This window comes from Oncorhynchus mykiss, chromosome 7 (genome assembly GCF_013265735.2).
Source record: "Oncorhynchus mykiss isolate Arlee chromosome 7, USDA_OmykA_1.1, whole genome shotgun sequence".
NCBI lineage: Eukaryota > Metazoa > Chordata > Actinopteri > Salmoniformes > Salmonidae > Oncorhynchus > Oncorhynchus mykiss.
This window is the reverse complement of record NC_048571.1, coordinates 56,658,750-56,685,764: the sequence shown is the minus strand read 5'-3', so window position 1 is coordinate 56,685,764 and position 27,015 is coordinate 56,658,750. Positions and strand designations below refer to the sequence as shown.

The window sequence follows — 27,015 nt, the reverse complement described above, 5'->3', positions numbered from 1 at the left end:
TGTGCGTACTGCATAAATATAATAAATACTTGTATTAGAAGTGTGTGTAAATGTGAGTGTTAGGTTTTACCGTTTTAGCCTACGTCCTACACTTAGGCATTTAAATGAAGCCAAACCCTGAGACACGCAAGTGACACAACCCCCTTTACAACCTCCGAACACACCATGGTGTGTGTGTGCCTCCAGTCACTATTATAGATAGGATAGGAGAATTGGCTAATCTTGTCGTGGTGTAATTGACTTGTAAACCCCTGTGTTTGTCTGTGCATGTGTTTAGTGTCTCAGTCCTCCTGGGATTGGTGGAAAGATAATTAACGCTACACTTCCTGGACCAATCACATTAGAGGAAAGTGTGCTGGAACTGTCAATCACAATAAAGCCCAGCCTCTGGAGGGACTTACACATTGTTCTCTTTTTAAAGACTGCTCCACAATCAGCACTTTTTCTCAAACAAGGACACACAAAAGCACACACTCTCTCTCTATCTATGGCTGAGTGATACTTAGGGCTCTATTTTCGGCTGGTGTTAAGCCTGCACAACTGTCAAATGCACGCTTGTTTGCAATTTCGACCTGTTAATGCCAGCGCTCTTCTATTTTCAAACCCTAGCATCAGGATTGGTCATTTATCTGCCTTATATGAGCTCGCTTGCGCTGAGGTGGAAGGGTTCACACTATATCACAATCTCTGAGGTGGAAGGGTTCACACTATATCACAATCTCTGAGGTGGAAGGGTTCACACTATATCACAATCTCTGAGGTGGAAGGGCTCACACTATATCACAATCTCTGAGGTGGAAGGGTTCACACTATATCACAATCTCTGAGGTGGAAGGGTTCACACTATATCACAATCTCTGAGGTGGAAGGGTTCACACTATATCACAATCTCTGAGGTGGAAGGGTTCACACTATATCACCATCTCTGAGGTGGAAGGGTTCACACTATATCACAATCTCTGAGGTGGAAGGGTTCACACTATATCACCATCTCTGAGGTGGAAGGGCTCACACTATATCACCATCTCTGAGGTGGAAGGGTTCACACTATATCACCATCTCTGAGGTGGAAGGGTTCACACTATATCACCATCTCTGAGGTGGAAGGGTTCACACTATATCACAATCTCTGAGGTGGAAGGGCTCACACTATATCACCATCTCTGAGGTGGAAGGGTTCACACTATATCACCATCTCTGAGGTGGAAGGGCTCACACTATATCACCATCTCTGAGGTGGAAGGGTTCACACTATATCACAATCTCTGAGGTGGAAGGGCTCACACTATATCACCATCTCTGAGGTGGAAGGGTTCACACTATATCACCATCTCTGAGGTGGAAGGGTTCACACTATATCACAATCTCTGAGGTGGAAGGGTTCACACTATATCACAATCTCTGTGGTGGAAGGGTTCACACTATATCACAATCTCTGAGGTGGAAGGGTTCACACTATATCACAATCTCTGAGGTGGAAGGGTTCACACTATATCACAATCTCTGAGGTGGAAGGGTTCACACTATATCACAATCTCTGAGGTGGAAGGGCTCACACTATATCACAATCTCTGAGGTGGAAGGGTTCACACTATATCACCATCTCTGAGGTGGAAGGGTTCACACTATATCACCATCTCTGAGGTGGAAGGGTTCACACTATATCACCATCTCTGAGGAGGAAGGGCTCACACTATATCACCATCTCTGAGGTGGAAGGGTTCACACTATATCACCATCTCTGAGGTGGAAGGGTTCACACTATATCACAATCTCTGAGGTGGAAGGGTTCACACTATATCACAATCTCTGAGGTGGAAGGGTTCACACTATATCACAATCTCTGAGGTGGAAGGGTTCACACTATATCACAATCTCTGAGGTGGAAGGGTTCACACTATATCACAATCTCTGAGGTGGAAGGGTTCACACTATATCACAATCTCTGAGGTGGAAGGGTTCACACTATATCACAATCTCTGAGGTGGAAGGGTTCACACTATATCACAATCTCTGAGGTGGAAGGGTTCACACTATATCACAATCTCTGAGGTGGAAGGGCTCACACTATATCACAATCTCTGAGGTGGAAGGGTTCACACTATATCACCATCTCTGAGGTGGAAGGGTTCACACTATATCACAATCTCTGAGGTGGAAGGGTTCACACTATATCACAATCTCTGAGGTGGAAGGGTTCACACTATATCACCATCTCTGAGGTGGAAGGGTTCACACTATATCACCATCTCTGAGGTGGAAGGGTTCACACTATATCACCATCTCTGAGGTGGAAGGGCTCACACTATATCACCATCTCTGAGGTGGAAGGGTTCACACTATATCACCATCTCTGAGGTGTATTCTTTAAGACATGCGCCAAAGTGCCAATTTCAGTTTTCGCTGGTCAGGATATTTAAAGAGCGACTGACCCTAAAAAGCAACTAATCCCTTTGAAAACGGCCTATGTGGCATTGATGAGTCAGAAACATTTCTTCTATTGTCAAAATATACTACAGTGTAAATAGGATAATTTAGGCCTACCTACAGAGTATATATATATATACAGTGCCTTGCGAAAGTATTCGGCCCCATTGAACTTTGCGACCTTTTGCCACATTTCAGGCTTCAAACATAAAGATATAAAACTGTATTTTTTTGTGAAGAATCAACAACAAGTGGGACACAATCATGAAGTATAACGACATTTATTGGATATTTCAAACTTTTTTAACAAATCAAAAACTGAAAAATTGGGCGTGCAAAATTATTCAGCCCCTTTACTTTCAGTGCAGCAAACTCTCTCCAGAAGTTCAGCGAGGATCTCTGAATGATCCAATGTTGACCTAAATGACTAATGATGATAAATACAATCCACCTGTGTGTAATCAAGTCTCCGTATAAATGCACCTGCACTGTGATAGTCTCAGAGGTCCGTTAAAAGCGCAGAGAGCATCATGAAGAACAAGGAACACACCAGGCAGGTCCGAGATACTGTTGTGAAGAAGTTTAAAGCCGGATTTGGATACAAAAAGATTTCACAAGCTTTAAACATCCCAAGGAGTACTGTGCAAGCGATAATATTGAAATGGAAAGAGTATCAGACCACTGCAAATCTACCAAGACCTGGCCGTCCCTCTAAACTTTCAGCTCATACAAGGAGAAGACTGATCAGAGATGCAGCCAAGAGGCCCATGATCACTCTGGATGAACTGCAGAGATCTATAGCTGAGGTGGGAGACTCTGTCCATAGGACAACAATCAGTCGTATATTGCACAAATCTGGCCTTTATGGAAGAGTGGCAAGAAAGCCATTTCTTAAAGATATCCATAAAAAGTGTTGTTTAAAGTTTGCCACAAGCCACCTGGGAGACACACCAAACATGTGGAAGAAGGTGCTCTGGTCAGATGAAACCAAAATTGAACTTTTTGGCAACAATGCAAAACGTTATGTTTGGCGTAAAAGCAACACAGCTGAACACACCATCACCACTGTCAAACATGGTGGTGGCAGCAGCATGGTTTGGGCCTGCTTTTCTTCAGCAGGGACAGGGAAGATGGTTAAAATTGATGGGAAGATGAATGGAGCCAAATACAGGACCATTCTGGAAGTCCATGTCTGGACTCCATTCTGGACTCCTGATGGAGTCTGCAAAAGACCTGAGACTGGGATGGAGATTTGTCTTCCAACAAGACAATGATCCAAAACATAAAGCAAAATCTACAATGGAATGGTTCAAAAATAAACATATCCAGGTGTTAGAATGGCCAAGTCAAAGTCCAGACCTGAATCCAATCGAGAATCTGTGGAAAGAACTGAAAACTGCTGTTCACAAATGCTCTCCATCCAACCTCACTGAGCTCGAGCTGTTTTGCAAGGAGGAATGGGAAAAATGTCAGTCTCTCGATGTGCAAAACTGATAGAGACATAACCCAAGCGACTTACAGCTGTAATCGCAGCAAAAAGTGGCGCTACAAAGTATTAACTTAAGGAGGCTGAATAATTTTGCACGCCCAATTTTTCAGTTTTTGATTTGTTAAAAAAGTTTGAAATATCCAATAAATGTCGTTCCACTTCATGATTGTGTCCCACTTGTTGTTGATTCTTCACAAAAAAATACAGTTTTATATCTTTATGTTTGAAGCCTGAAATGTGGCAAAAGGTCGCAAAGTTCAAGAGGGCCGAATACTTTCGCAAGGCACTGTATATATATACACACAGTGGGGAGAACAAGTATTTGATACACTGCCGATTTTGCAGGTTTTCCTACTTACAAAGCATGTAGAGGTCTGTAATTTTAAACATAGGTACACTTCAACTGTGAGAGACGGAATCTAAAACGAAAATGCAGAAAATCACATTGTATGATTTTTAAGTAAATCATTTGCATTTTATTGCATGACATAAGTATTTGATCACCTACCAACCAGTAAGAATTCCGGCTCTCACAGACCTTTTTCTTTAAGAAGCCCCCCTGTTCTCCACTCATTACCTGTATTAACTGCACCTGTTTGAACTTGTTACCTGTATAAAAGACACCTGTCCACACACTCAATCAAACAGACTCCAACCTCTCCACATTGGCCAAGACCAGACAGCTGTGTAAGGACATCAGGGCTAAAATTGTAGACCTATACAAAGCCGGGATGGGCGACAGGACAATAGGCAAGCAGCTTGGTGAGAAGGCAACAACTGTTGGCGCAATTATTAGAAAATGGAAGAAGTTCAAGATGACGGTCAATCACCCTCGGTCTGGGGCTCCATGCAAGATCTCACCTCGTGGGGCATCAATGATCATGAGGAAGGTGAGGGATCAGCCCAGAACTACACGGCAGGACCTGGTCAATGACCTGAAGAGAGCTGGGACCACAGTCTCAAAGAAAACCATTAGTAACACACTACGCCGTCATGGATTAAAATTCTGCAGCGCACGCAAGGTCCCCCTGCTCAAGCCAGCGCATATCCAGGCCCGTCTGAAATTTGCCAATGACCATCTGGATGATCCAGAGGAGGAATGGGAGAAGGTCATGTGGTCTGATAAGACAAAAATATTGCTTTTTGGTCTAAACTCCACTCACCGTGTTTGGAGGAAGAAGAAGGATGAGTACAACCCCAAGAATACATCCCAACAGTGAAGCATGGAGGTGGAAACATCATTCTTTGGGGATGCTTTTCTGCAAAGGGGACAGGGCGAGTGCACCGTATTGAGGGGAGGATGGATGGGGCCATGTATCGCGAGATCTTGGCCAACAACCTCCTTCCCCGAAGATGGGTCGTGGCTGGGTCTTCCAGCATGTCAACGACCCGAAACACACAGCCAGGGCAACTAAGGAGTGGCTCCGTAAGAAGCATCTCAAGGTCCTGGAGTGGCCTAGCCAGTCTCCTGACCTGAACCCAATAGAACATCTTTGGAGGGAGCTGAAAGTCCATATTGGCCAGCGACAGCCCTGAAACCTGAAGGACCTGGAGAAGGTCTGTATGGAGGAGTGGGCCAAAATCTCTGCTGCAGTATGTGCATACCTGGTCAAGAACTACAGGAAACGTATGATCTCTGTAATTGCAAACAAACGTTTCTGTACCAAATATTAAGTTCTGCTTTTCTGATGTATCAAATACTTATGTCATGCAATAAAATGCAAATTAATTACTTAAAAATCATACAATGTGATTTTCTGGATTATTGTTTTAGATTCCGCAGTTGAAGTGTACCCATGATACAAATTACAGACCTATACATGCTTTGTAAGTAGGAAAACCTGCAAAATCGACAGTGTATCAAATACTTGTTCTCCCCACTGTATTGTGGAAGGACCACCAGAGGACCCAAGGCCGGGCCTATGATAAGTCTGCGACCCCCCGTGAGTTCACCGTGGGAGAGAAAGTGATGGTGCCCACGGCCGAACATCGCTTGCTGGCGCAGTGGAGGGGGCCCTACGAGGTAATGAGAAGGGTCTCACCGGTCAATTACCTCATCAAGCAACCTGACAGGAGGAAGAAGGTCCAACTCTATCACATAAACCTGTTGAAGACGTACCATGGACGAGAGGAGGAGGTGGCTTTGATGGCCCTGGAGGGCAAAGGAAAAGAGGAGGCTCTACCACAGGTGCGCCGTGGCCAAACTCTCCTACCGGAGCAGTCAAGACAGCTAGACAAGCTGATTATGAACTTCGGGCGAATATTCTCTCCATTCCCAGGACAAACAGATGTCCTGTTCCACCATATCCACACTGAACCCGGCAAGAAGGTGCATATCCGCCCTTACAGGATTCCTGAGGCTCGCCGAGTCATCGCTAAAAAAGAGGTGAGGGAGATGTTGAGGATGGGCGTGATCGAGCCATCGACGAGTGAGTGGTCCAGTCCCATAGTCCTGGTCCCCAAATCCGATGGTAGTATGAGACTCTGCAACGACTTTAGGGGTGTGAATGCCATCTCTACATTCTATGCGTATCCCATGCCCCGCGTGGATGAACTCTTGGAGCGCTTAGGAAAGGCCAAGTTCATCACTACCCTGGATTTGACGAAGGGATATTGGCAAGTGCCGGTGGCTCCGGAGGATCGCCCAAAGACTGCCTTCGCAACCCCAGAGGGGCTTTTCCAGTATGTGAGGATGCCCTTCGGACTGCATGGTGCCGCTGCAACTTTCCAACGCCTCATGGATGCCATTCTACGGCCCCATCAAGAGTATGCAGCGACGTACATAGACGATGTGGTCATCCACAGCGAGGACTGGGATAGTCACCTCCTGCGATTACGGGCGGTGCTCGTGAGTTTGGAAGCCACAGGGTTGACAGCCAATCCAAATAAATGCTGCCTGGGCCTGTCCGAAGCGGAATACCTGGGGTACACCGTGGGGAATGGGAAAATACGCCCACAGGCAGAGAAGACCAGGGCAATTCGTGACTGGCCTTGACCCCGGACCAAGCGAGACGTTCGGGCCTTCTTAGGGATAACAGGATATTATCGCCGTTTTATCCCGGGATATGCAACCATTGCCAACCCCCTCACAAACCTCACCAGGAAAAACCTGCCAAACCAGGTAGAGTGGAAAGACGAGACGGAAGAGGCCTTTCAATTGCTAAAAGATGGCCTGTGTTCTGATCCCATTCTACAGGCTCCGGACTTCTCACAAGAGTTCATTGTGCAGGTCGACGCCTCGGATACAGGGCTCGGGGCCGTACTAGCTCAGGGTAAAGGTGAAGCAGAGAAGCCGATTCTCTTCATTAGTAGGAAGCTCAGCGATCGGGAACAGAGGTATGCGACCGTAGAGAAAGAGGCCTTAGCCATCAAGTGGACCCTCGATTATCTCCGGTACTACCTACTGGGTCGGAGGTTTGCATTAGTTACTGACCATGCGCCCCTCACGTGGATGGCTGGTAAGAGAAACAATAACAGAATAGCCAGATGGTTTTTGTCTTTACAACCGTTCTCTTTCCATGTCATCCACAGGGCGGGATCGAGGAACGGGAATGCAGACGCGCTGTCCCGACGCGACCAAGACGGTGCGTCTGGCGCCCGACCTTCCGGTTCGGTCCTGGGGGGGGGGGGGAAGGTATGTGGAAGGACCACCAGAGGGCAGGCTGGGCTCATGGATAGTAGCCCAACAAGGCATGGGAGACAAGGTAACCAGAGGCAATTAAGCACAGCTGACGGTACTAATGACATACTCTCCTTCCCCTATAAGAGAGAGAATGGAACCAGCAGCGGGGGAGGGGGAAAACTATCTCTGGAAGATGGCCACCAAGAGAGAGGAGCTATCCAGGAAGAACCACTAAGACGGTGACAATCCCGTGACTTTTTGTTGTAGTTTAAAGATAATCCTATTGTGTTCCTGTTTCATCTGGAGAAGAAGATGTATGTTTTTTCCTTGGAAGATTTTCATTGATTATGTTGGAGTGTTTGTGTTGACCAAATGCCCTCAATAGAGAACTGTGTTCAATCAAGAAAACCTACTCCTGACTCGTTTATTCCACCTTCCCGCTTTAGAGTGACGCCCAATTACTTGGTCCACTCACAGTGTATATATATATATATATATATATATATAAACAACTTGTAGTCTCTGCCCAGCCTGGCAAGAGTGGCCAAAAGGGTGTTTAGCATTCCCAGTGGCTCTGCAAGTGTAGAGAGGATATTCTCCACTGCTGACCTGCTCTCCAGACACCATCACATTAGCCTGAAGACAAAGACTGGCCAAAGTCCTGTTTCTAAAAATGTATTCTAAAAATAAATTCAAAGGCTCGAATAAGTAATTTTTTCTAACAAGTCATTCTGAGTAAGTCACAGCCTATATGTGCAGTTTCTAGACTATAATGATCAGGGTTGGGAAGTAACATATTAAATGTAAGGGATTACAAAAATATGGTCACTGTAATCCGTTACGTTACCAACTAAAATATTGTAATCAGATTACAGATACTTTTGAAAAACTAGATGAATACTTGGAGGATTACTTTTAAATTCAGAAAGAATGTTGCGGAAAACAAATCTTTGACACTGTTTTCTCAATGACATTCAAATCAGCATTGAAAAAAGGAGCAAGTTTAAGTTTGTTCCACCTGAGCGTGTCTGACCACAAGTCAGAGACCACTATGATGACACACCAAATGTGTTCGATGGATTGCAGGGAAAGAGCAGGAATAGTCTTTTGTAGGCTACAGTCTAAGCTATGTCTTCCAATGGTGCGACTGCTGTCGGCATCCAAAGATTATCCAACTTGAATAAACACTTGGAGGTCAGGATGACAGCAGTGGTGTAGTCTAAGGCGATACGGATATCACTTATTATTGATATCTACACAGCACATTGATGTGAATCACACTGCTCTCTCATTTGGCTGTTTGAGCCTTACAGATTGTGGTTGTTGTGGATGGCTGTTCACAAATCTAAATGTCAATCAAATCCAAATCTAAATCTAAAATTTGAACCATATAATGGTGCAATTCAAGAAGTTTAAGCTGCTTATCATTGTTTGTATTTGCTACATCCATTTTTGGACGTATAAATGATATACATATATATATATATATACATACATATATACACATATATGTATATATGTATACAGATTGTGTATATATGTATATATAATTTACAAGTCAAAAAATGGATGTAGTGGGCCTCCCGGGTGGCGCAGTGGTTAAGGGCGCTGTACTGCAGCGCCAGCTGTGCCATCAGAGTCCCTGGGTTCGCGCCCAGGCTCTGTCGTAACCGGCCGCGACCGGGAGGTCCGTGGGGCGACGCACAATTGGCCTAGCGTCGCCCGGGTTAGGGAGGGCTTGGTCGGTAGGGGTGTCCTTGTCTCATCGCGCACCAGCGACTCCTGTGGCGGGCTGGGCGCAGTGTACGCTAACCAAGGTGGCCAGGTGCACGGTGTTTCCTCCGGCGCATTGGTGCGGCTGGCTTCCGGGTTGGATGTGCGCTGTGTTAAAGAAGCAGCGGCTTGGTTGGTTGTGTATCGGAGGACGCATGACTTTCAACCTTCGTCTCTCCCGAGCCCGTACGGGAGTTGTAGCGATGAGACAAGATACTACAACAATTGGATAATACGAAATTGGGGAGAAAAAGGGGTAAAAATTCAACAAAAATATTAAATAAATAAAAAATAAAAAATGGATGTAGCAACTACAAACAATGATAAGCAGCTTAAACTTCTTGAATTACACCATTACATGGTTAAAATAGACATTTAGATTTGTGAACAGCCATGCACAACAACCACAATCTGTAAGGCTCAAACAGCTAAATGAGAGAGCAGCAGTGTGATTCACATCAATGTGCTGTGTAGATATCAATAATAAGTGATATCCGTATCGCCTATCCACTGCTGTCATCCTGACCTCCAAGTGTGTGATTCACACATATATATATGATATATATATATATGATACTATCAGTATCAGTCAAAAGTTTGGACACAAGGGTTTTTCTTTATTTTTACTATTTTCTTGTAGCGTCATACCCAAGAAGACCGGGGTGTAATCGCTGCCAAAGTTGCTTCAACAAAGTACTGATATTTCAGTTTTATATTTGTAATAAATTAGCAAAAATGTCTAAAAGACAGTTTTTGCTTTGTCATTATGGGGTATTGTGTGTAGATTGACGAGGGAAAAATGATTTAATACATTTTAGAATAATGCTGTAAGGTAACAAAATGTGGGAAAAGTTAAGGGGTCTGAATACTTTCCGAAGGCCCTGTATATCCATCCCCGTCTCCAAAGAGCCAACTTCTCTGGTTACCAAAGACGCGCTCCTCCAAACATACTGTAGGCTATTCAAAATGTTCATTTCTATAATGCCATATCAACAGTAGGCCTGGGCTATATCTTGCTTATCTTGCTTAAGTGCCTCTCACATACAATTTACAGGAGGGCACCTAGTATTTTTTGTTGTTGTTGAGAAGTGCGATGCATAAAGGCCTATACTCGTTGAAGCCAATTACCACAATGTTGACTGTCAACACTCCAAACATATTGAACAAACAGTGGATTTATTTTTGTTGTTGTACTGTTGCAGTCACTCGTTACTGTAGCCTATGTCATTTAATAAACTGTAGTATCAATCCACAATGGACTAGGATGAGAATAATCCATTCCCCCAGTCGAATTGATGACAACGCAAAGACCGTAAATTAACTACAGAGGTTGAGACAAATGCATGCAGTATTAAGCCAGGGTTTGGCCAGTGAGTGACCAAACCCTCATCACACCTACAACTTGTTAATTCATCAAAACCCAGGCCTTTCACACTACCGCCAGCTATTGCACTCATAATATTTCTGACACACCCCTGGACCTATAGCACTACCACCAGCACTTAGATACTATTACATTAGATTTGTTAAAATAGAGCCCTTATGGTGAAATGAGCAGAGAATAAAGGGATGGAGGAAGGATGACAGGAGGAGAGAAAACGATGGGGAGCCCTGAACGACTGCTTCCTTAAGGAGAGTCAGATATCAGGGCTGAGAAAGTCTACCACTGCAGAGAGAGAAAAAGAGAGAGAGAGCGAGATGGGAGAGGAAGAGGGAGCGAGAGGGGGGAGAGAGAGAGGAGGAGGGAGCGAGAGGAAGAGGGAGTGAGAGGAAGAGGTTGACAATGATCAATCAGACACATCATGTATAAGAAACAGATTGCCTTTAATCAAGCATCCAGGTATGCAATATGTTTAGTACTTCTGAACGACAGGCGTGGTATGACTCCTTGTCTACAAGGCTCTTTGAGAACATATTATAGAACAAACAGTAAAAACATAGGCCTATTTTTTAAGAAACATGGATTGTCGTTTTTCTGGGGCCGCGGAAAGAAAGCACAAGGATGACTTAGCGGCCCCAACCAACACTCCCCCAGATATTTTGTAACATGCCATAGAAGTCCTCTGTGATGGAGAACGGCTGTGACGGTCATGGAATTTTGTATGACGGTAATTTGCCAGCCAAAAGCACATTTACTCCTCTCTCCACTTCTGACTGCATGTGCTGCTGTAGAAATTGCCAGGGTTAGAGGTTCCAAGCCTGTTCTATTCATTTTATTTCTATGTGTGCTGCTGAATTGTGGGGGGTGTTGCCAAGGCAACTGAAGACTCCTTTGCTACAACACCTTGTTTGTTTCAGCAAGGAACAACAAAGTTTCATCCCATTGTTAAGAGTCCATGTTACCGCAGTAACGGACTCAACCACACGAATGGCAGGCTGCCCCATCTTCAGTCACTTGTTCCTTCCAAAAACGGTTATGATTTTATTTTCATGACGGTCTTCATTCGTAACCGTCGGTTACACGGTTATACAGTAACTGTGCCAGCCCTTCACACACACAAAGAACCTTGCCCTGGCTTTGGTTTTTGATTGGCTGTGACTAATCGTCAACTGGAGCGTCTGCCTGCACACATATGTCGCCATGACAACACATCATTAGGCAAGTTGGAAGTGTCTGAGATAGCATAAAAACACACACACACACACACACACACACACACACACACACACACACACACACACACACACACACACACACACACACACACACACAGCATGGTGTGCCAGCTCCATGGGCCTCCCTCACAGGGGAAGCTAACTGCAGCACTCCTCAGCTCCTCAGACACAATGATTACTGACACGATAATACTCATATCACAGACCACAACTACTGACTCTACAGCTCTGGGAGTAGAATTAAAGAAGAGAAGAACCATGTGAGAAGAACCATGTGAGAAGAACTGACAGTAGGAATGTCTGTATAAAGTGAATGCAGAACTCTGCTTCAAGTGTTTCTTCACTGTATGAAAGACTGAATAACAACAGTCCTCAGTGAACACACAGCTTGTGATGATTCTTCACGGCCAAGACAGTCAGGCTCAGTGAAATGATGAATGAACATTCAGCATGAGCATCATGACTCAAACAAATTAGACTAAAATGCCAATAACAGCAGCACACTTGAGAGTGACACAATAGGCATTAACTGAAGCATACTGCACTGTAACAACAGCACCACAGAAAAGCTACCGTCACTCCTGTGAGACGGAGTCTGAAAATACCAGGCGATCCTATTGACAGGCAGAGAGGAGAGGACAGTCAGAGAGCGAGACACTGTATGGACAGAAGCTAGACAGAGACAGATAAATATGCCTGGTTCAGACAGCTGGGTAAATGGGACCTGAAGTACACACTTGAAGAGGGATTAAGAAAGCTTTATCTAAAGTGAGGTGTTAGAATGAGTGTGTGTCTGGGGGAAGACTGCTTCAGCTAGGTGTTAAGAACAATACAAGCTCCTTTATCTGATGCACTGACAGGTGTGAATAGAGAGATGATTTAAACACACATCTCATGGTAAGGGAGGCCTTACGGATGCATGACAATTATGTGCCAAAGATGATATGCTTAAAAGTCACATTGTCATAATATATAAGTGCTGAGCAAGACACTGCATAAAAGCCTGCTTCTATACTTTAAGAATGTCAAACAGATGCAGGGACAGTCTGTGTGACAGCATTCTGACTGCAGTGAAAAGAGCTGGCAACAACACAGCCTTCCCCTCTCTCTCTCCTTCTCTCCCCCCTCTCGCTCTTATCAATTTCAATTTTCAATCTCTCTCTCTCCTTCTCTCCCTCCTCCCTCTTGCTCTTCTCTATCACTCTCTCACTCCTCTTGTTCTTCTCTCTCTCTCCTTTTCTCCCCCCTCTCGCTCTTCTCTCTCTGTCTCTCTCCCTCCCACTTCTCGCGCTTATCTCTCTCTCTCTCTCTCCTCTCCCCCCCCTCCCTCTCTCTCTCTCTGTGTCTCTCCCCCTCCCTCTCTCTCACACCCCTCTTTCTCTCTGTTTTACGCTCTCTCTCTGTCTCTCCCCCTCCCTCTCTCTCACCCCTCTTTCTCTCTGTCTCTCCCCCTCCCTCTCTCTCTCACCCCTCTTTCTCTCTGTCTCTCCCCCTCCCTCTCTCTCTCACCCCTCTCTCTCTCTGTCTCTCCCCCTCCCTCTCTCTCTCACCCCTCTCTCTCTCTGTCTCTCCCCCTCCCGCTCTCTCACCCCTCTCTCTCTCTGTTCATACAAAAAAGTGCCAACTCCCCTAAAGTTACCAAACTTTTCTTTCTCTCTCCCCTCTCTTCTCTTTGAATGCTGCAGAATGGCAGGCAGCCACAGCGGCAAATCAAAATGTTTCCCTGGGAGAGAAGCTGTCTGCTATGCCTCCTGTCTTACTGCCTCAAAAGCCAAAAACTTTTCAGTAAATATTGTATACCTCATGTTCTGAATTCACTTCACACCATTGATCTGAAAACATTTTCCATTGACCTGAAAACAACATGAGTGAGAGGGGAGAGGCTGGGCAGGGAGGTGAACAGGGGAAGGGGGTGGACTTGAGTGATATCTGAGCTGTAGTGATGAACACAGACATGTGCTTTACCAGACTCAGAGGCATACATTTTTTTACATTTTACATTTTTGTCATTTAGCAGACACTCTTATCCAGAGCGACTTACAGTAGTGAGTTCATACATTTTCATACTGGTCCCCCATGGGAATCAAACTAACAATCATGGAGTTGCAAGCACCATTCTCTACCAACTGAGCCACACGCGATGCGCGTACACACCATAACCCATGCCATACACACAGTTATGTGGTTTCTAGTGGTCCCAAAACTGATCCATGTGGTTAGATCTCTTCCTGGTACATGTAGGTGTTAAAGTGGATCCCTTCCTGGTACATGTAGGTGTTAAAGTGGATCCCTACCTGGTACATGTAGGTGTTAAAGTGGATCCCTACCTGGTACATGTAGGTGTTAATTAAAGTGGATCCCTACCTGGTACATGTAGGTGTTAAAGTGGATCCCATTCTGGAGATGGATCTTCACTGTTGGATTCATGACGGAATATCATATCAGATCCCAAACCAGACCAACCAATCCCAGAGAGATAGAGAGAGAGAGCTTGTGTCTCATGTGCTCCTAAATCCCTGCTGTGTGACAGTGAGCCTGGTTGGAATAAAGGAGGTTCCTCTCTGCTGGGACAAACGACAGAGCTACACTACTGTACTATGCTGCTACAACTACAGCTTACAGCATGGGCTACAGCAGAGAGAGGGAGGGAGGGTGCAGGAGTAGAGGGAGAGCTAGAAGGGGAGACAGAATGAGGGAGGAGAGAGGGAGAGATGGGGGGTGCATGGTTGAGGCAGGGCTGCACTAAATATGGGTTGTTGTGATACAACATAGGAATAGCGAGAGAGAGGGAGGAAGGGAGGGAGATATGAGGAGAGGTGTGTAGTGAGTGGTCAGCTGACTGGACAGGGTTGGACTTAGAGGACTGCTGAGGGGCTGTGTGGCCACCCGTTCACAAACACACTCTCTCGTTCTCTGGGCTAAAAATTGACCTGCCCACCTGGCATTTGCCCGAAATGCCAGGTGGCCAGTCCAACCCTGCATGTGTTAGAACTTGGCTTTACTGTTGAATGGATGGTTAGAACAGAAGTGTTCACTGGCATCACCTAGCTTAAAGAAACAATGCCACTTGTTTAGTAATTAATCAGATAATCACTGGTGACCCATTTTAGTTTCCAATCCTACTGAAAGATCAGCCTTTTGTATTCACAACTGACAGACTACCAACCCAACTCCTCACCAAGGGTTTTTTCAGCACAAAATATTATTCTCTCTCTCTCGAACACACATTCTCTTTCTCTCTCTGACATACATTATCTTTCTCTCTCTGACATACATTCTCTCTCTATCTCTCTCTCTCTCTCTCTCTCTCTCTCGTATATCTATAAATGGAGGTGGGTTCAGGACCTAAAAACACATAAAAAAAGGTGGTGCTGAGTCTGGAGGGGGCAGATTAGTGGAGCTGATGCGGGGTGATGTTGACAATCGGTCTTCTTATATAACTGATCCGACACACACCCCGCTCTGCACACCTGTCATTGACTGTACTGTACCGTGTGTGTAGATACCACGACAGAAAATGAAAAGACAAACGCTTGCATATCTTTTAGAGCAAGAACATATAAAATCAGTGTGTGAGTGTTTGATTACATATGGTCCATAAGTCTTACAGGGATAGAGAGAGAGAGAGAGAGAGAGAGAGGCAGGGAGAGACAAAGAGAGAGAGAGAGGCAGGGAGAGACAAAGAGCGAGAGAGAGAGACAGGGAGAGACAAAGAGAGAGAGAGGCAGGGAGAGACAGAGAGAAAGAGAGAGGCAGGGAGAGACAAAGAGCGAGAGAGAGAGGCAGGGAGAGACAAAGAGCGAGAGAGAGAGGCAGGGAGAGACAAAGAGTGAGAGAGAGAGGCAGGGAGAGACAAAGAGCGAGAGAGAGGCAGGGAGAGACAAAGAGAGAGAGAGGCAGGGAGAGACAAAGAGCGAGAGAGAGGCAGGGAGAGACAAAGAGAGAGAGAGGCAGGGAGAGACAGAGAGAAAGAGAGAGGCAGGGAGAGACCAAGAGTGAGAGAGAGAGGCAGGGAGAGACAAAGAGCGAGAGAGAGAGGCAGGGAGAGACAAAGAGCGAGAGAGAGAGAGGCAGGAAGAGACAAAGAGCGAGAGAGAGAGGCAGGGAGAGACAAAGAGCGAGAGAGAGAGAGGCAGGGAGAGACAAAGAGCGAGAGAGAGAGGCAGGGAGAGAAAGAGCGAGAGAGAGAGGCAGGGAGAGACAAAGAGCGAGAGAGAGAGAGAGGCAGGGAGAGTCAAAGAGCGAGAGAGAGAGGCAGGGAGAGACAAAGAGAGAGAGGCAGGGAGAGACAAAGAGCGAGAGAGAGAGGCAGGGAGGGACAAAGAGCGAGAGAGAGAGGCAGGGAGAGAAAAAGAGCGAGAGAGAGAGGCAGGGAGAGACAAAGAGCGAGAGAGAGAGAGAGGCAGGGAGAGACAAAGAGCAAGAGAGAGGCAGGGAGAGACAAAGAGCGAGAGAGAGAGAGAGGCAGGGAGAGTCAAAGAGCGAGAGTGAGAGAGAGGCAGGGAGAGTCAAAGAGCGAGAGAGAGAGGCAGGGAGAGACAAAGAGCAAGAGAGAGGCAGGGAGAGACAAAGAGCGAGAGAGAGAGAGAGGCAGGGAGAGTCAAAGAGCGAGAGAGAGAGAGAGGCAGGGAGAGTCAAAGAGCGAGAGAGAGAGGCAGGGAGGGACAAAGAGCGAGAGAGAGAGGCAGGGAGAGACAAAGAGCGAGAGAGAGAGGCAGGGAGAGACAAAGAGCGAGAGAGAGAGAGAGGCAGAGAGAGACAAAGAGCAAGAGAGAGGCAGGGAGAGACAAAGAGCGAGAGAGAGAGAGAGGCAGGGAGAGTCAAAGAGCGAGAGAGAGAGAGAGGCAGGGAGAGACAGAGCGAGAGAGAGAGAGGCAGGGAGAGACAAAGAGCAAGAGAGAGGCAGGGAGAGACAAAGAGCGAGAGAGAGAGAGAGGCAGGGAGAGTCAAAGAGCGAGAGAGAGAGAGAGGCAGGGAGAGTCAAAGAGCGAGAGAGAGAGGCAGGGAGAGACAAAGAGCGAAAGAGAGAGGCAGGGAGAGACAAAGAGAGAGAGGGAGAGGCAGGGAGAGACAAAGAGAGAGAGGGAGAGGCAGGGAGAGACAAAGAGAGAGAGAGAGAGAGGCAGGGAGAGACAAAGAGAGAGAGGGAGAGGCAGGGAGAGACAAAGGGAGAGAGGGAGAGGCAGGGAGAGACAAAGAGAGAGAGGGAGAGGCAGGGAGAGACAAAGAGAGAGAGGGAGAGGCAGGGAGAAACAAAGAGAGATAGAGAGAGGCAGGGAGATGATTGGCGCCCCGTTCTATGTTTGGCTTCTGCGTTCACACACTAATTCCACAGCTGCCTGGCTGCTTTGACAGACACACAGACAAACACACACGTGTGTGTGTGTTCACACACATCTCAAAAAACAGCCCTAGAGAGAGGGGGGAGAAGAGGAGAAAATGGAGGGATGTAGAGAAGAGAAGAGGAGGATGAGAAGGAGAGAGAAAAATATTGAAAAATAATAACATGAGGAATAAATACACAATGAGTAACGATAACCTGGTACCAGTACCGAGTCGATGTGCAGGGGTATGAGGTAATTGAGGTAGATATGTACATATAGGTAGGGGTAAAGTGACTGGGCCGTACGCACTACCCTCTGTAGCGCCTTACAGTCGGATGCCAAGCAGTTGCCATACCAAGAGGTGATGCAGCCAATCAAGATGCTCACAATGGTGCAGCTGCATAACTTTTTGAGGATCTGAGGGCCCATGCCAAATCTTTCAGCCTCCTGAGGAGGAAGAGGCATTGTCGTGCCCTTTTCACGACTGTGTTAGTGTGTGTGGACCATCATAAGTCCTTAGTGATGTGGAAGCTTTTGACCCACTACACTAAAGCCCTGTCGATGTGTGTGAGATAGTGAGAGATGAGAACTCAAACATCAAGCTGAACACGCAGCCTGTTGTATTCCTGCTAGCTCAAGACAGCCTACTGCAGGCGTTCGGCCTGTCTGTCTGTCTGGGCCCTGCTTGGACCTGGTTGTCAAGGAAACAAAAGAGAGGAACTCAAAACACAGCAAGACGAACATGGTTAGAGAGAGAGAGAGCAACAGCAGGAAAGATATCGTGAGATTTAGAGAAGAAAAGAGAGTGACTGTGAAAGAGTGAGTGAGACAGCGAGAGGCCTGTGATGGACTGTGAAAAAGCACACCTCAAAATCTCAGAATAACTGCTATGACTGCCAAGGAACCAAACTAACTCTGATATAAGGTACAAATTATATGTGAAACTGTGCACAGCCAAAGAAGAACCATTCCTTGCACTCAATGCACTCCATGCCAGTTCATTCATTCGGATGATATCGAGATCCAACATGGCCGTCTAGTGACTGTGGAACAGTTGTCCAGGTATAGTGATGCAAAAAAGTATTTAGTCATCCACCAATTGTGCAAGTTCTCCCACTTAAAAATATGAGAGAGGCCTGTAATTTTCATCATAGCTACACTTCAACTATGACAGACAAAATGAGGGAAAAAAATCCAGAAAATCACATTGTAGGATTTTTTATGAATTTATTTGCAAATTATGGTGGAAAATAAGTATTTGGTCAATAACAAAAGTTTATCTCAATACTTTGTTATATACCCTTTGTTGGCAATGACAGAGGTCAAACGTTTTCTGTAAGTCTTCACAAGGTTTTCACACACTGTTGCCCATTCCTCCATGCAGATCTCCTCTAGAGCAGTGATGTTTTGGGGCTGTTGCTGGGCAACATGGACTTTCAACACCCTCCAAAGATTTTCTATGGGGTTGAGATCTGGAGACTGGCTAGGCCACTCCAGGACCTTGAAATGCTTCTTACGAAGCCACTCCTTCGTTGCCCGGGCGGTGTGTTTGGGATCATTGTCATGCTGAAAGACCCAGCCACATTTCATCTTCAATGCCCTTGCTGATGGAAGGAGGTTTTCACTCAAAATCTCACGATACATGGCCCCATTCATTCTTTCCTTTACACGGATCAGTCGTCCTGGTCCCTTTGCAGAAAAACTGCCCCAAAGCCTGATGTTTCCACCCCCATGCTTCACAGTAGGTATGGTGTTCTTTGGATGCAACTCTGCATTCTTTGTCCTCCAAACACGACGAGTTGAGTTTTTACCAATAAGTTCTATTTTGGTTTTATCTGACCATATGACATTCTCCCAATCTACTTCTGGATCATCCAAATGCTCTCTAGCAAACTTCAGACGGGCCTGAACATGGAAACTATGCAGTGTTTTGTTTTTTTACGTGTTATTTCTTACATTAGTACCCCAGGTCATCTTAGGTTTCATTACATACAGTCGAGAAGAACTACTGAATATAAGATCAGCGTCAACTCACCATCAGTACGACTAAGAATATGTTTTTCGCGACGCGGATCCTGTGTTCTGCCTTTCACCCAGAACAACGGAATGGATCCCATGCAGCGACCAAAAAAAACGACTCCGAAAAAGAGGGAAAAGAGGCGGTCTTCTGGTCAGACTCCGGAGACGGGCACATCGTGCACCACTCCCTAGCATCCTTCTCGCCAATGTCCAGTCTCTTGACAACAAGGTTGATGAAATCCGAGCAAGGGTAGCATTCCAGAGGGACATCAGAGACTGTAACGTTCTTTGCTTCACGGAAACATGGCTCACTGGAGAGACGCTATCGGGGGCGGTGCAGCCAGCGGGGTTTCTCCACGCATCGCGCCGACAGAAACAAACATCTTTCTGGTAAGAAGAGGGGCGGGGGCGTATGCCTTATGGCTAACGAGACATGGTGTGATGAAAGAAACATACAGGAACTCAAATCCTTCTGTTCACCTGATTTAGAATTCCTCACAATCAAATGTAGACCGCATTATCTACCAAGAGAATTCTCTTCGATTATAATCACAGCCGTATATATCCCCCCCCAAGCAGACACATCGATGGCTCTGAACAAACTTTATTTGACTCTTTGCAAACTGGAATCCATTTATCCGGAGGCTGCATTCATTGTCGCTGGGGATTTTAACAAGGCTAATCTGAAAACAAGACTCCCTAAATTTTATCAGCATATCGATTGCGCAACCAGGGGTGGAAAAACCTTGGATCATTGTTACTCTAACTTCCGCAACGCATATAAGGCCCTGCCCCGCCCTCCTTTCGGAAAAGCTGACCACGACTCCATTTTGTTGATCCCTGCCTACAGACAGAAACTAAAACAAGAGGCTCCCACGCTGAGGTCCACACTCCAAGACTGCTTCCATCACGTGGACTGGGACATGTTTCGTATTGCGTCAGATAACAATATTGACGAATACGCTGATTCGGTGTGCGAGTTCATTAGAACGTGCGTTGAAGATGTCGTTCCCATAGCAACGATTAAAACATTCCCTAACCAGAAACCATGGATTGATGGCAGCATTCGCGTGAAACTGAAAGCGCGAACCACTGCTTTTAATCAGGGCAAGATGACTGGTAACATGACCGAATACAAACAGTGCAGCTATTCCCTCCGCAAGGCTATCAAACAAGCTAAGCGTCAGTACAGAGACAAAGTAGAATCTCAATTCAACGGCTCAGACACAAGAGGCATGTGGCAGGGTCTACAGTCAATCACGGACTACAAGAAGAAATCCAGCCCAGTCACGGACCAGGATGTCCTGCTCCCAGGCAGACTAAATAACTTTTTTGCCCGCTTTGAGGACAATACAGTGCCACTGACACGGCCTGCAACGAAAACATGCGGACTCTCCTTCACTGCAGCCGAGGTGAGTAAGACATTTAAACGTGTTAACCCTCGCAAGGCTGCAGGCCCAGACGGCATCCCCAGCCGCGCCCTCAGAGCATGCACAGACCAGCTGGCCGGTGTGTTTACGGACATATTCAATCAATCCCTATACCAGTCTGCTGTTCCCACATGCTTCAAGTGGGCCACCATTGTTCCTGTTCCCAAGAAAGCTAAGGTAACTGAGCTAAACGACTACCTCCCCGTAGCACTCACTTCCGTCATCATGAAGTGCTTTGAGAGACTAGTCAAGGACCATATCACCTCCACCCTACCCGACACCCTAGACCCACTCCAATTTGCTTACCACCCAAATAGGTCCACAGACGATGCAATCTCAACCACACTGCACACTGCCCTAACCCATCTGGACAAGAGGAATACCTATGTGAGAATGCTGTTCATCGACTACAGCTCGGCATTCAACACCATAGTACCCTCCAAGCTCGTCATCAAGCTCGAGACCCTGGGTCTCGACCCCGCCCTGTGCAACTGGGTACTGGACTTCCTGACGGGCCGCCCCCCAGGTGGCGAGGGTAGGCAACAACATCTCCACCCCGCTGATCCTCAACACTGGGGCCCCACAAGGGTGAGTTCTGAGCCCTCTCCTGTACTCCCTGTTCACCCACGACTGCGTGGCAACGCACGCCTCCAACTCAATCATCAAGTTTGCGGACGACACAACAGTGGTTGGCTTGATTACCAACAACGACGAGACGGCCTACAGGGAGGAGGTGAGGGCCCTCGGAGTGTGGTGTCAGGAAAATAACCTCACACTCAACGCCAACAAAACTAAGGAGATGATTGTGGACTTCAGGAAACAGCAGAGGGAACACCCCCCTATCCACATCGATGGAACAGTAGTGGAGAGGGTAGCAAGTTTTAAGTTCCTCGGCATACACATCACAGACAAACTGAATTGGTCCACTCACACAGACAGCATCGTGAAGAAGGCGCAGCAGCGCCTCTTCAACCTCAGGAGGCTGAAGAAATTCGGTTTGTCACCAAAAGCACTCACAAACTTCTACAGATGCACAATCGAGAGCATCCTGGCGGGCTGTATCACCACCTGGTACGGCAACTGCACCGCCCACAACCGTAAGGCTCTCCAGAGGGTAGTGAGGTCTGCACAACGCATCACCGGGGGCAAACTACCTGCCCTCCAGGACACCTACACCACCCGATGTTACAGGAAGGCCATAAAGATCATCAAGGACATCAACCACCCGAGCCACTGCCTGTTCACCCCGCTAGCATCCAGAAGGCGAGGTCAGTACAGGTGCATCAAAGCTGGGACCGAGAGACTGAAAAACAGCTTCTATCTCAAGGCCATCAGACTGTTAAACAGCCACCACTAACATTGAGTGGCTGCTGCCAACACACTGACACTGACACTGACTCAACTCCAGCCACTTTAATAATGGGAATTGATGGGAAATGATGTAAATATATCACTAGCCACTTTAAACAATGCTACCTTATATAATGTTACTTACCCTACATTATTCATCTCATATGCATACGTATATACTGTACTCTATATCATCGACTGCATCCTTATGTAACACATGTATCACTAGCCACTTTAACTATGCCACTTTGTTTACATACTCACCTCATGTATATACTGTACTCGATACCATCTACTGTATCGTGCCTATGCTGCTCTGTACCATCACTCATTCATATATCCTTATGTACATATTCTTTATCCCCTTACACTGTGTAAAAGACAGTAGTTCTGGAATTGTTAGTTAGATTACTTGTTGGTTATTACTGCATTGTCGGAACTAGAAGCACAAGCATTTCGCTACCCTCGCATTAACATCTGCTAACCATGTGTATGTGGCAAATAAAATTTGATTTGATTTGATTTGAACATGTACTGGCTTAAGCAAGGGGACACGTCTGGCACTGCAGGATTTGAGTCCCTGGCGGCGTAGTACTTACTTTGGTCCCAGCTCTCTGAAGGTCATTCACTAGGTCCCCCCGTGTGGTTCTGGGATTTTTGCTCACCATTCTTGTGATCATTTTGACCCCACGGGGTGAGATCTTGCGTGGAGCCCCAGATCGAGGGAGATTATCAGTGGTCTTGTATGTCTTCCATTTCCTAATAATTGCTCCCACAGTTGATTTCTTCAAACCAAGCTGCTTACCTATTGCAGATTCAGTCTTCCCAGCCTGGTGCAGGTCTACAATTGTGTTTCTGGTGTCCTTTGACAGCTCTTTGGTCTTGGCCATAGTGGAGTTTGGAGTGTGACTGTTTGAGGTTGTGGACAGGTGTCTTTTATACTGATAACAAGTTCAAACAGGTGCCATTAATACAGGTAATGAGTGGGGGACAGAGGAGCCTCTTAAATAAGAAGTTACAGGTCTGTGAGAGCCAGAAATCTTGCTTGTTTATAGGTGACCAAATACTTATTTTCCACCATAATTTGCAAATAAATTCATAAAAAATCCTACAATGTGATTTTCTGGAATGTATTTTCTAATTTTGTCTGTCATAGCTGAAGTGTACCTCTAAAGAAAATTACAGGCCTCTCTCATCTTTTTAAGTGGGAGAACTTGCACAATAGGTGGCTGACTAAATACTTTTTTGCCCCACTGTAAATAGAGAGGTTCAGGTCAGTCCAGCAGTGGTCATCTCCTCTCCACTGGGACAGAGTGATTGCAGCCAGCCTGCTGCCTGCTGGTCACATTAGTAAGGAGACAGAGACACCTAGTGCCAACAGATGGTACTCATTCTTAACATGGAAGGACAGAGGGAAGGAAGAGAGGAAGGATCCATTTAACAATTTTGGAACAGAAACCTTTTTAGCAGGGGTTCCACTCTAGCTTTCACCGATGCAGTTGGTGAGAGACAGGCACAGACAGAAAGATAGACAGCCAGCCAGCCAGACAGACAGAGAGACAGGCAGAGAGACAGAGAGACAGACAGACAGACAGCCAGCCAGCCAGCCAGCCAGTCAGCCAGCCAGCCAGCCAGCCAGCCAGCCAGACAGACAGAGAGACAGAGAGACAGACAGTCAGCCAGCCAGCCAGCCAGACAGACAGAGAGACAGAGAGACAGACAGACAGACTTAGCAGCAGAGAATGAACAGGAGGAAAAATCTCTCAACTCTCCATCAGCCTCTCCCTTTTCTGCACTGTCTTCCGCTCTTACTCTTTCCATCTCCCTACCTCTCCTACTAACTAACCCTCCTTGGCCTTCCCCCTCTCTCTCCTGCTCTCCCTCCCCCTCTCTGTCTCTCTCTCTATGCTGTTTCTCTAAGCATAGCTGGAGTTTATCTCAGCTGAACATGCCCTCTCTGAGTAGCCATTTTAAAACACAACATAATATGGTTTGAGCTAACAGACACACACACACACACACACACATGAACACACACAAACAGTCCGACTTTGGGGAGCACAGTCCTGCATGTGGACTAAGATGTACATGTGGAAAGGTCAACTCCTGCATTCTAAGACAGGACTGTAGGACAGGACTGTAGGGTATAGCAATGGCTTCACACCAGCTCTCACTGGCACTGGGAATAGGGGGAGAGGAGAGAGGAGGAGGGGAAGGAATTACGAAGGGGAGAGATGGATGTGTGTATAGGAGGTCAGGGGCGCTACTTTTACCCTTCACAGGGCACCGAGTGCAGCGTCGCAGTGACATGGGGAAACTCTACACCCTGTGTGTGTCTGTGTGTGTGTGTGTGTGTCTGTGTGCGTGTGTGTGTGTCTCTGTGTGTGTCTGTGTGTGTGTGTGTGTGCGTGCGTGGATGCATGCGTGCGCATGTGGCTGCAGTGAAAGAGGCATGACAGGAACCTCGCGTGGCACCTGCGAGTGAGGCGTCAGACAGCCCCGCCTTTCATCCCTCCTCTCTTCTCATCCATCACTTCATTATTGTGTCAGGTATTTAATATATATCTTGTGTTAAAATAAAGACAATTACATGTGCCTCATTTGCATAAATAAACCAGAAGTATTTGCATATGTGAATAAATTAACATAACGGCTGCAACCACCAAACACTTGCTCTGTTTACCCTACCTAAACTCATCTGCGCTGTCTAGACTGCCTCATTAATTACTGTTGTTGTCATTTTCTCTTGCATAATTCAACAAGCGTGTCAATAGCTGGATACCCTCGGATTAAAAATAAACACGTTCGGCTTTAGATTAAACCTATCTATACAGGTTGGTGGCACCTTAATTGGGGAGAACGGGCTCGTGGTAATGGCTGGAAGGGCACGAATGGAATGGCATTCCACCTATTGCAGCCATTACCACGATTATTATGAGCCGTCCTCCCCTCAATAGCCTCCACTGATACATACCAGGGGTTGAAACCGGGAACAGAACCAAAAACCATTTTCAAGGAACAGAATCAGAACAGGGAATGAAAATGATCTATACTGTTCCAAAACATAAATGTTATTTTAAAAGCATGGAAACTGGTTAATAACGTTATTTTACGTTCCAGGCATTTTTTTTTTTACAATCCCACAATCCCCAGTGTCTGCCTGAAAGCTGAAAATCTATGCCAGTGTGTGTGCATGTGTAGGCTATGGCCCCTCCCCTCTGGAGCATAGCTGTAGCGTACTGAAATTACAAGCACGATTCTGTAGATAGGGAGAGAGATGTTTAATTAGAGAAGAATGAATTAAGTTGTTCAATGCCAGTTAGGGATACTATAGTTATCACATTTCACATTGGATTCATTAACTATAAAAAGGTAAGAAGTGATTTTACAGTGCCTTCAGAAAGTATTCAGACCCCTTGACTTTTTCCACATTTTGTTACGTTACAGCCTTATCCTAAAATTGATTAAATAGTTTTTCCCCCTCATCAATCTACACACAATACCCCATAATGACAAAGCAAAAATAGTTTTTGGGATATTTTAGCAAATGTATTACAAAATAAAAACTAAAAAACGGAATCTTCTTGGGTATGATGCTATAAGCTTGGCACACCTGTATTTGGGGAGTTTCTCCCATTCTTCTCTGCAGATCCTCTCAAGCTCTGTCAGGTTGGACGGGGAGTGTTGCTGCACAGCTATTTTCAGGTCTCTTCAGATGTCACGCCCTGGCCATAGAGAGGCTTTTTATTCTCTATTTTGGTTAGGCCAGGGTGTGACTAGGGTGGGCATTCTATGTCCTTTTATCTATGTTTTTGTATTTCTATGTCTTGGCCTGGTATGGTTCTCAATCAGGGACAGCTGTCTGTCGTTGTCTCTGATTGAGAACCATACATAGGTACCCTTTTCCCCCACCTGTTTTGTGGGAAGTTAACTTTGTAGTTGTTCAGGGCACATAGCCCAAAGCTTACCGGTTGTTTTTTTGTTCTTCGTTTTGTCTGTGTTATTTTTAAATAAAGTTCAAATGTACGCTTACCATGCTGCACCTTGGTCCTTCAGCCAGCCGTGACACCAGAGATGTTAGATCGGGTTCAAGTCACTAATATCACTATAATCCCAGTGTTCATTTTCAGAAGTTGCATTAATTTCAGCTCATCTAATTTGTAAACACTATATAAAATGTTTACTTTTTAAAAATTCCACAAAAAATGAACACCCATCAAAATAAAGTTATCTTTCTTGTCTTTCTTGTGATGTGTCGAGACGGTGCATTAAATCCCAGACGAAGCTTTACCGTTCTTATAGAATGAACGGACAGACAATGTACTCCATTTACTCCATTTCAGCAATTACTGGGGTGTGCTTTATATATCATTATCAACATGTTCTTGGTCGTAGCGTTATCGGGAAAAAACTACAGGCACAAGCAAGAGCATGAAAGAGTCGCAGGAGTAAATTGAAAGTCATTAATCCAGTGAGCTTTAAGTGACAGGTGGATTTCCCTTCATACACAGGACATCTTAAGATGGACGGACAAGTTGCTACTGATCAAATATCAAATCATATTGTATTTGTCACATACAAACCCTACTAAATGCTAACTTACAAGCCCTTAACCAACAATGCAGTTTAAGAAATAGAGTTAAGATAATTTTGACTAAATAAACTAAAGTCAAACATTTAATAAAAAGTAACACAATAAAATAACAATAACGAGGCTATATACAGGGGGTACCGGTACCGAGGTACATGTATGTAGGGATAAAGTGACTATGCATGGATAATAAACAGAGTAGCAGCACTGTAAAAACAAGGGGGGGGGGGGGGTTCAATGTAAATAATCTGGGTGGCCATTTGATTCATTGTTCAGTAGTCTTACAACTTTGGGGTAGAAGCTGTTAAGGCGCTCCGGTACCACTTGCCGTGCGGAAGCAGAGAGATCAGCCTATGACTTGGATGACTGGTGTC

The 27,015-nt window shown here is 45.8% G+C and overlaps 1 protein-coding gene across 13 annotated transcripts in view; it reads right to left on the bottom strand.

Moving 5' to 3' along the window:
• ppfia4 (PTPRF interacting protein alpha 4) overlaps nucleotides 1-27,015 on the bottom strand; it is a 110,922-nt gene that overhangs the window by 31,049 nt on the left and 52,858 nt on the right. Inside the window, exon 1 of one of the 13 annotated variants that reach the window (XM_036983588.1) lies at nucleotides 14,292-14,529. The exons of the other annotated variants lie outside the window; for them this stretch is intronic. Within the exon in view, the coding sequence (XP_036839483.1) occupies nucleotides 14,292-14,354 (63 nt within the window). The 5' untranslated portion in view covers nucleotides 14,355-14,529. Of the gene's footprint in view, nucleotides 1-14,291; nucleotides 14,530-27,015 lie in introns of those variants that run through there. 13 annotated transcript variants of the gene reach the window in all.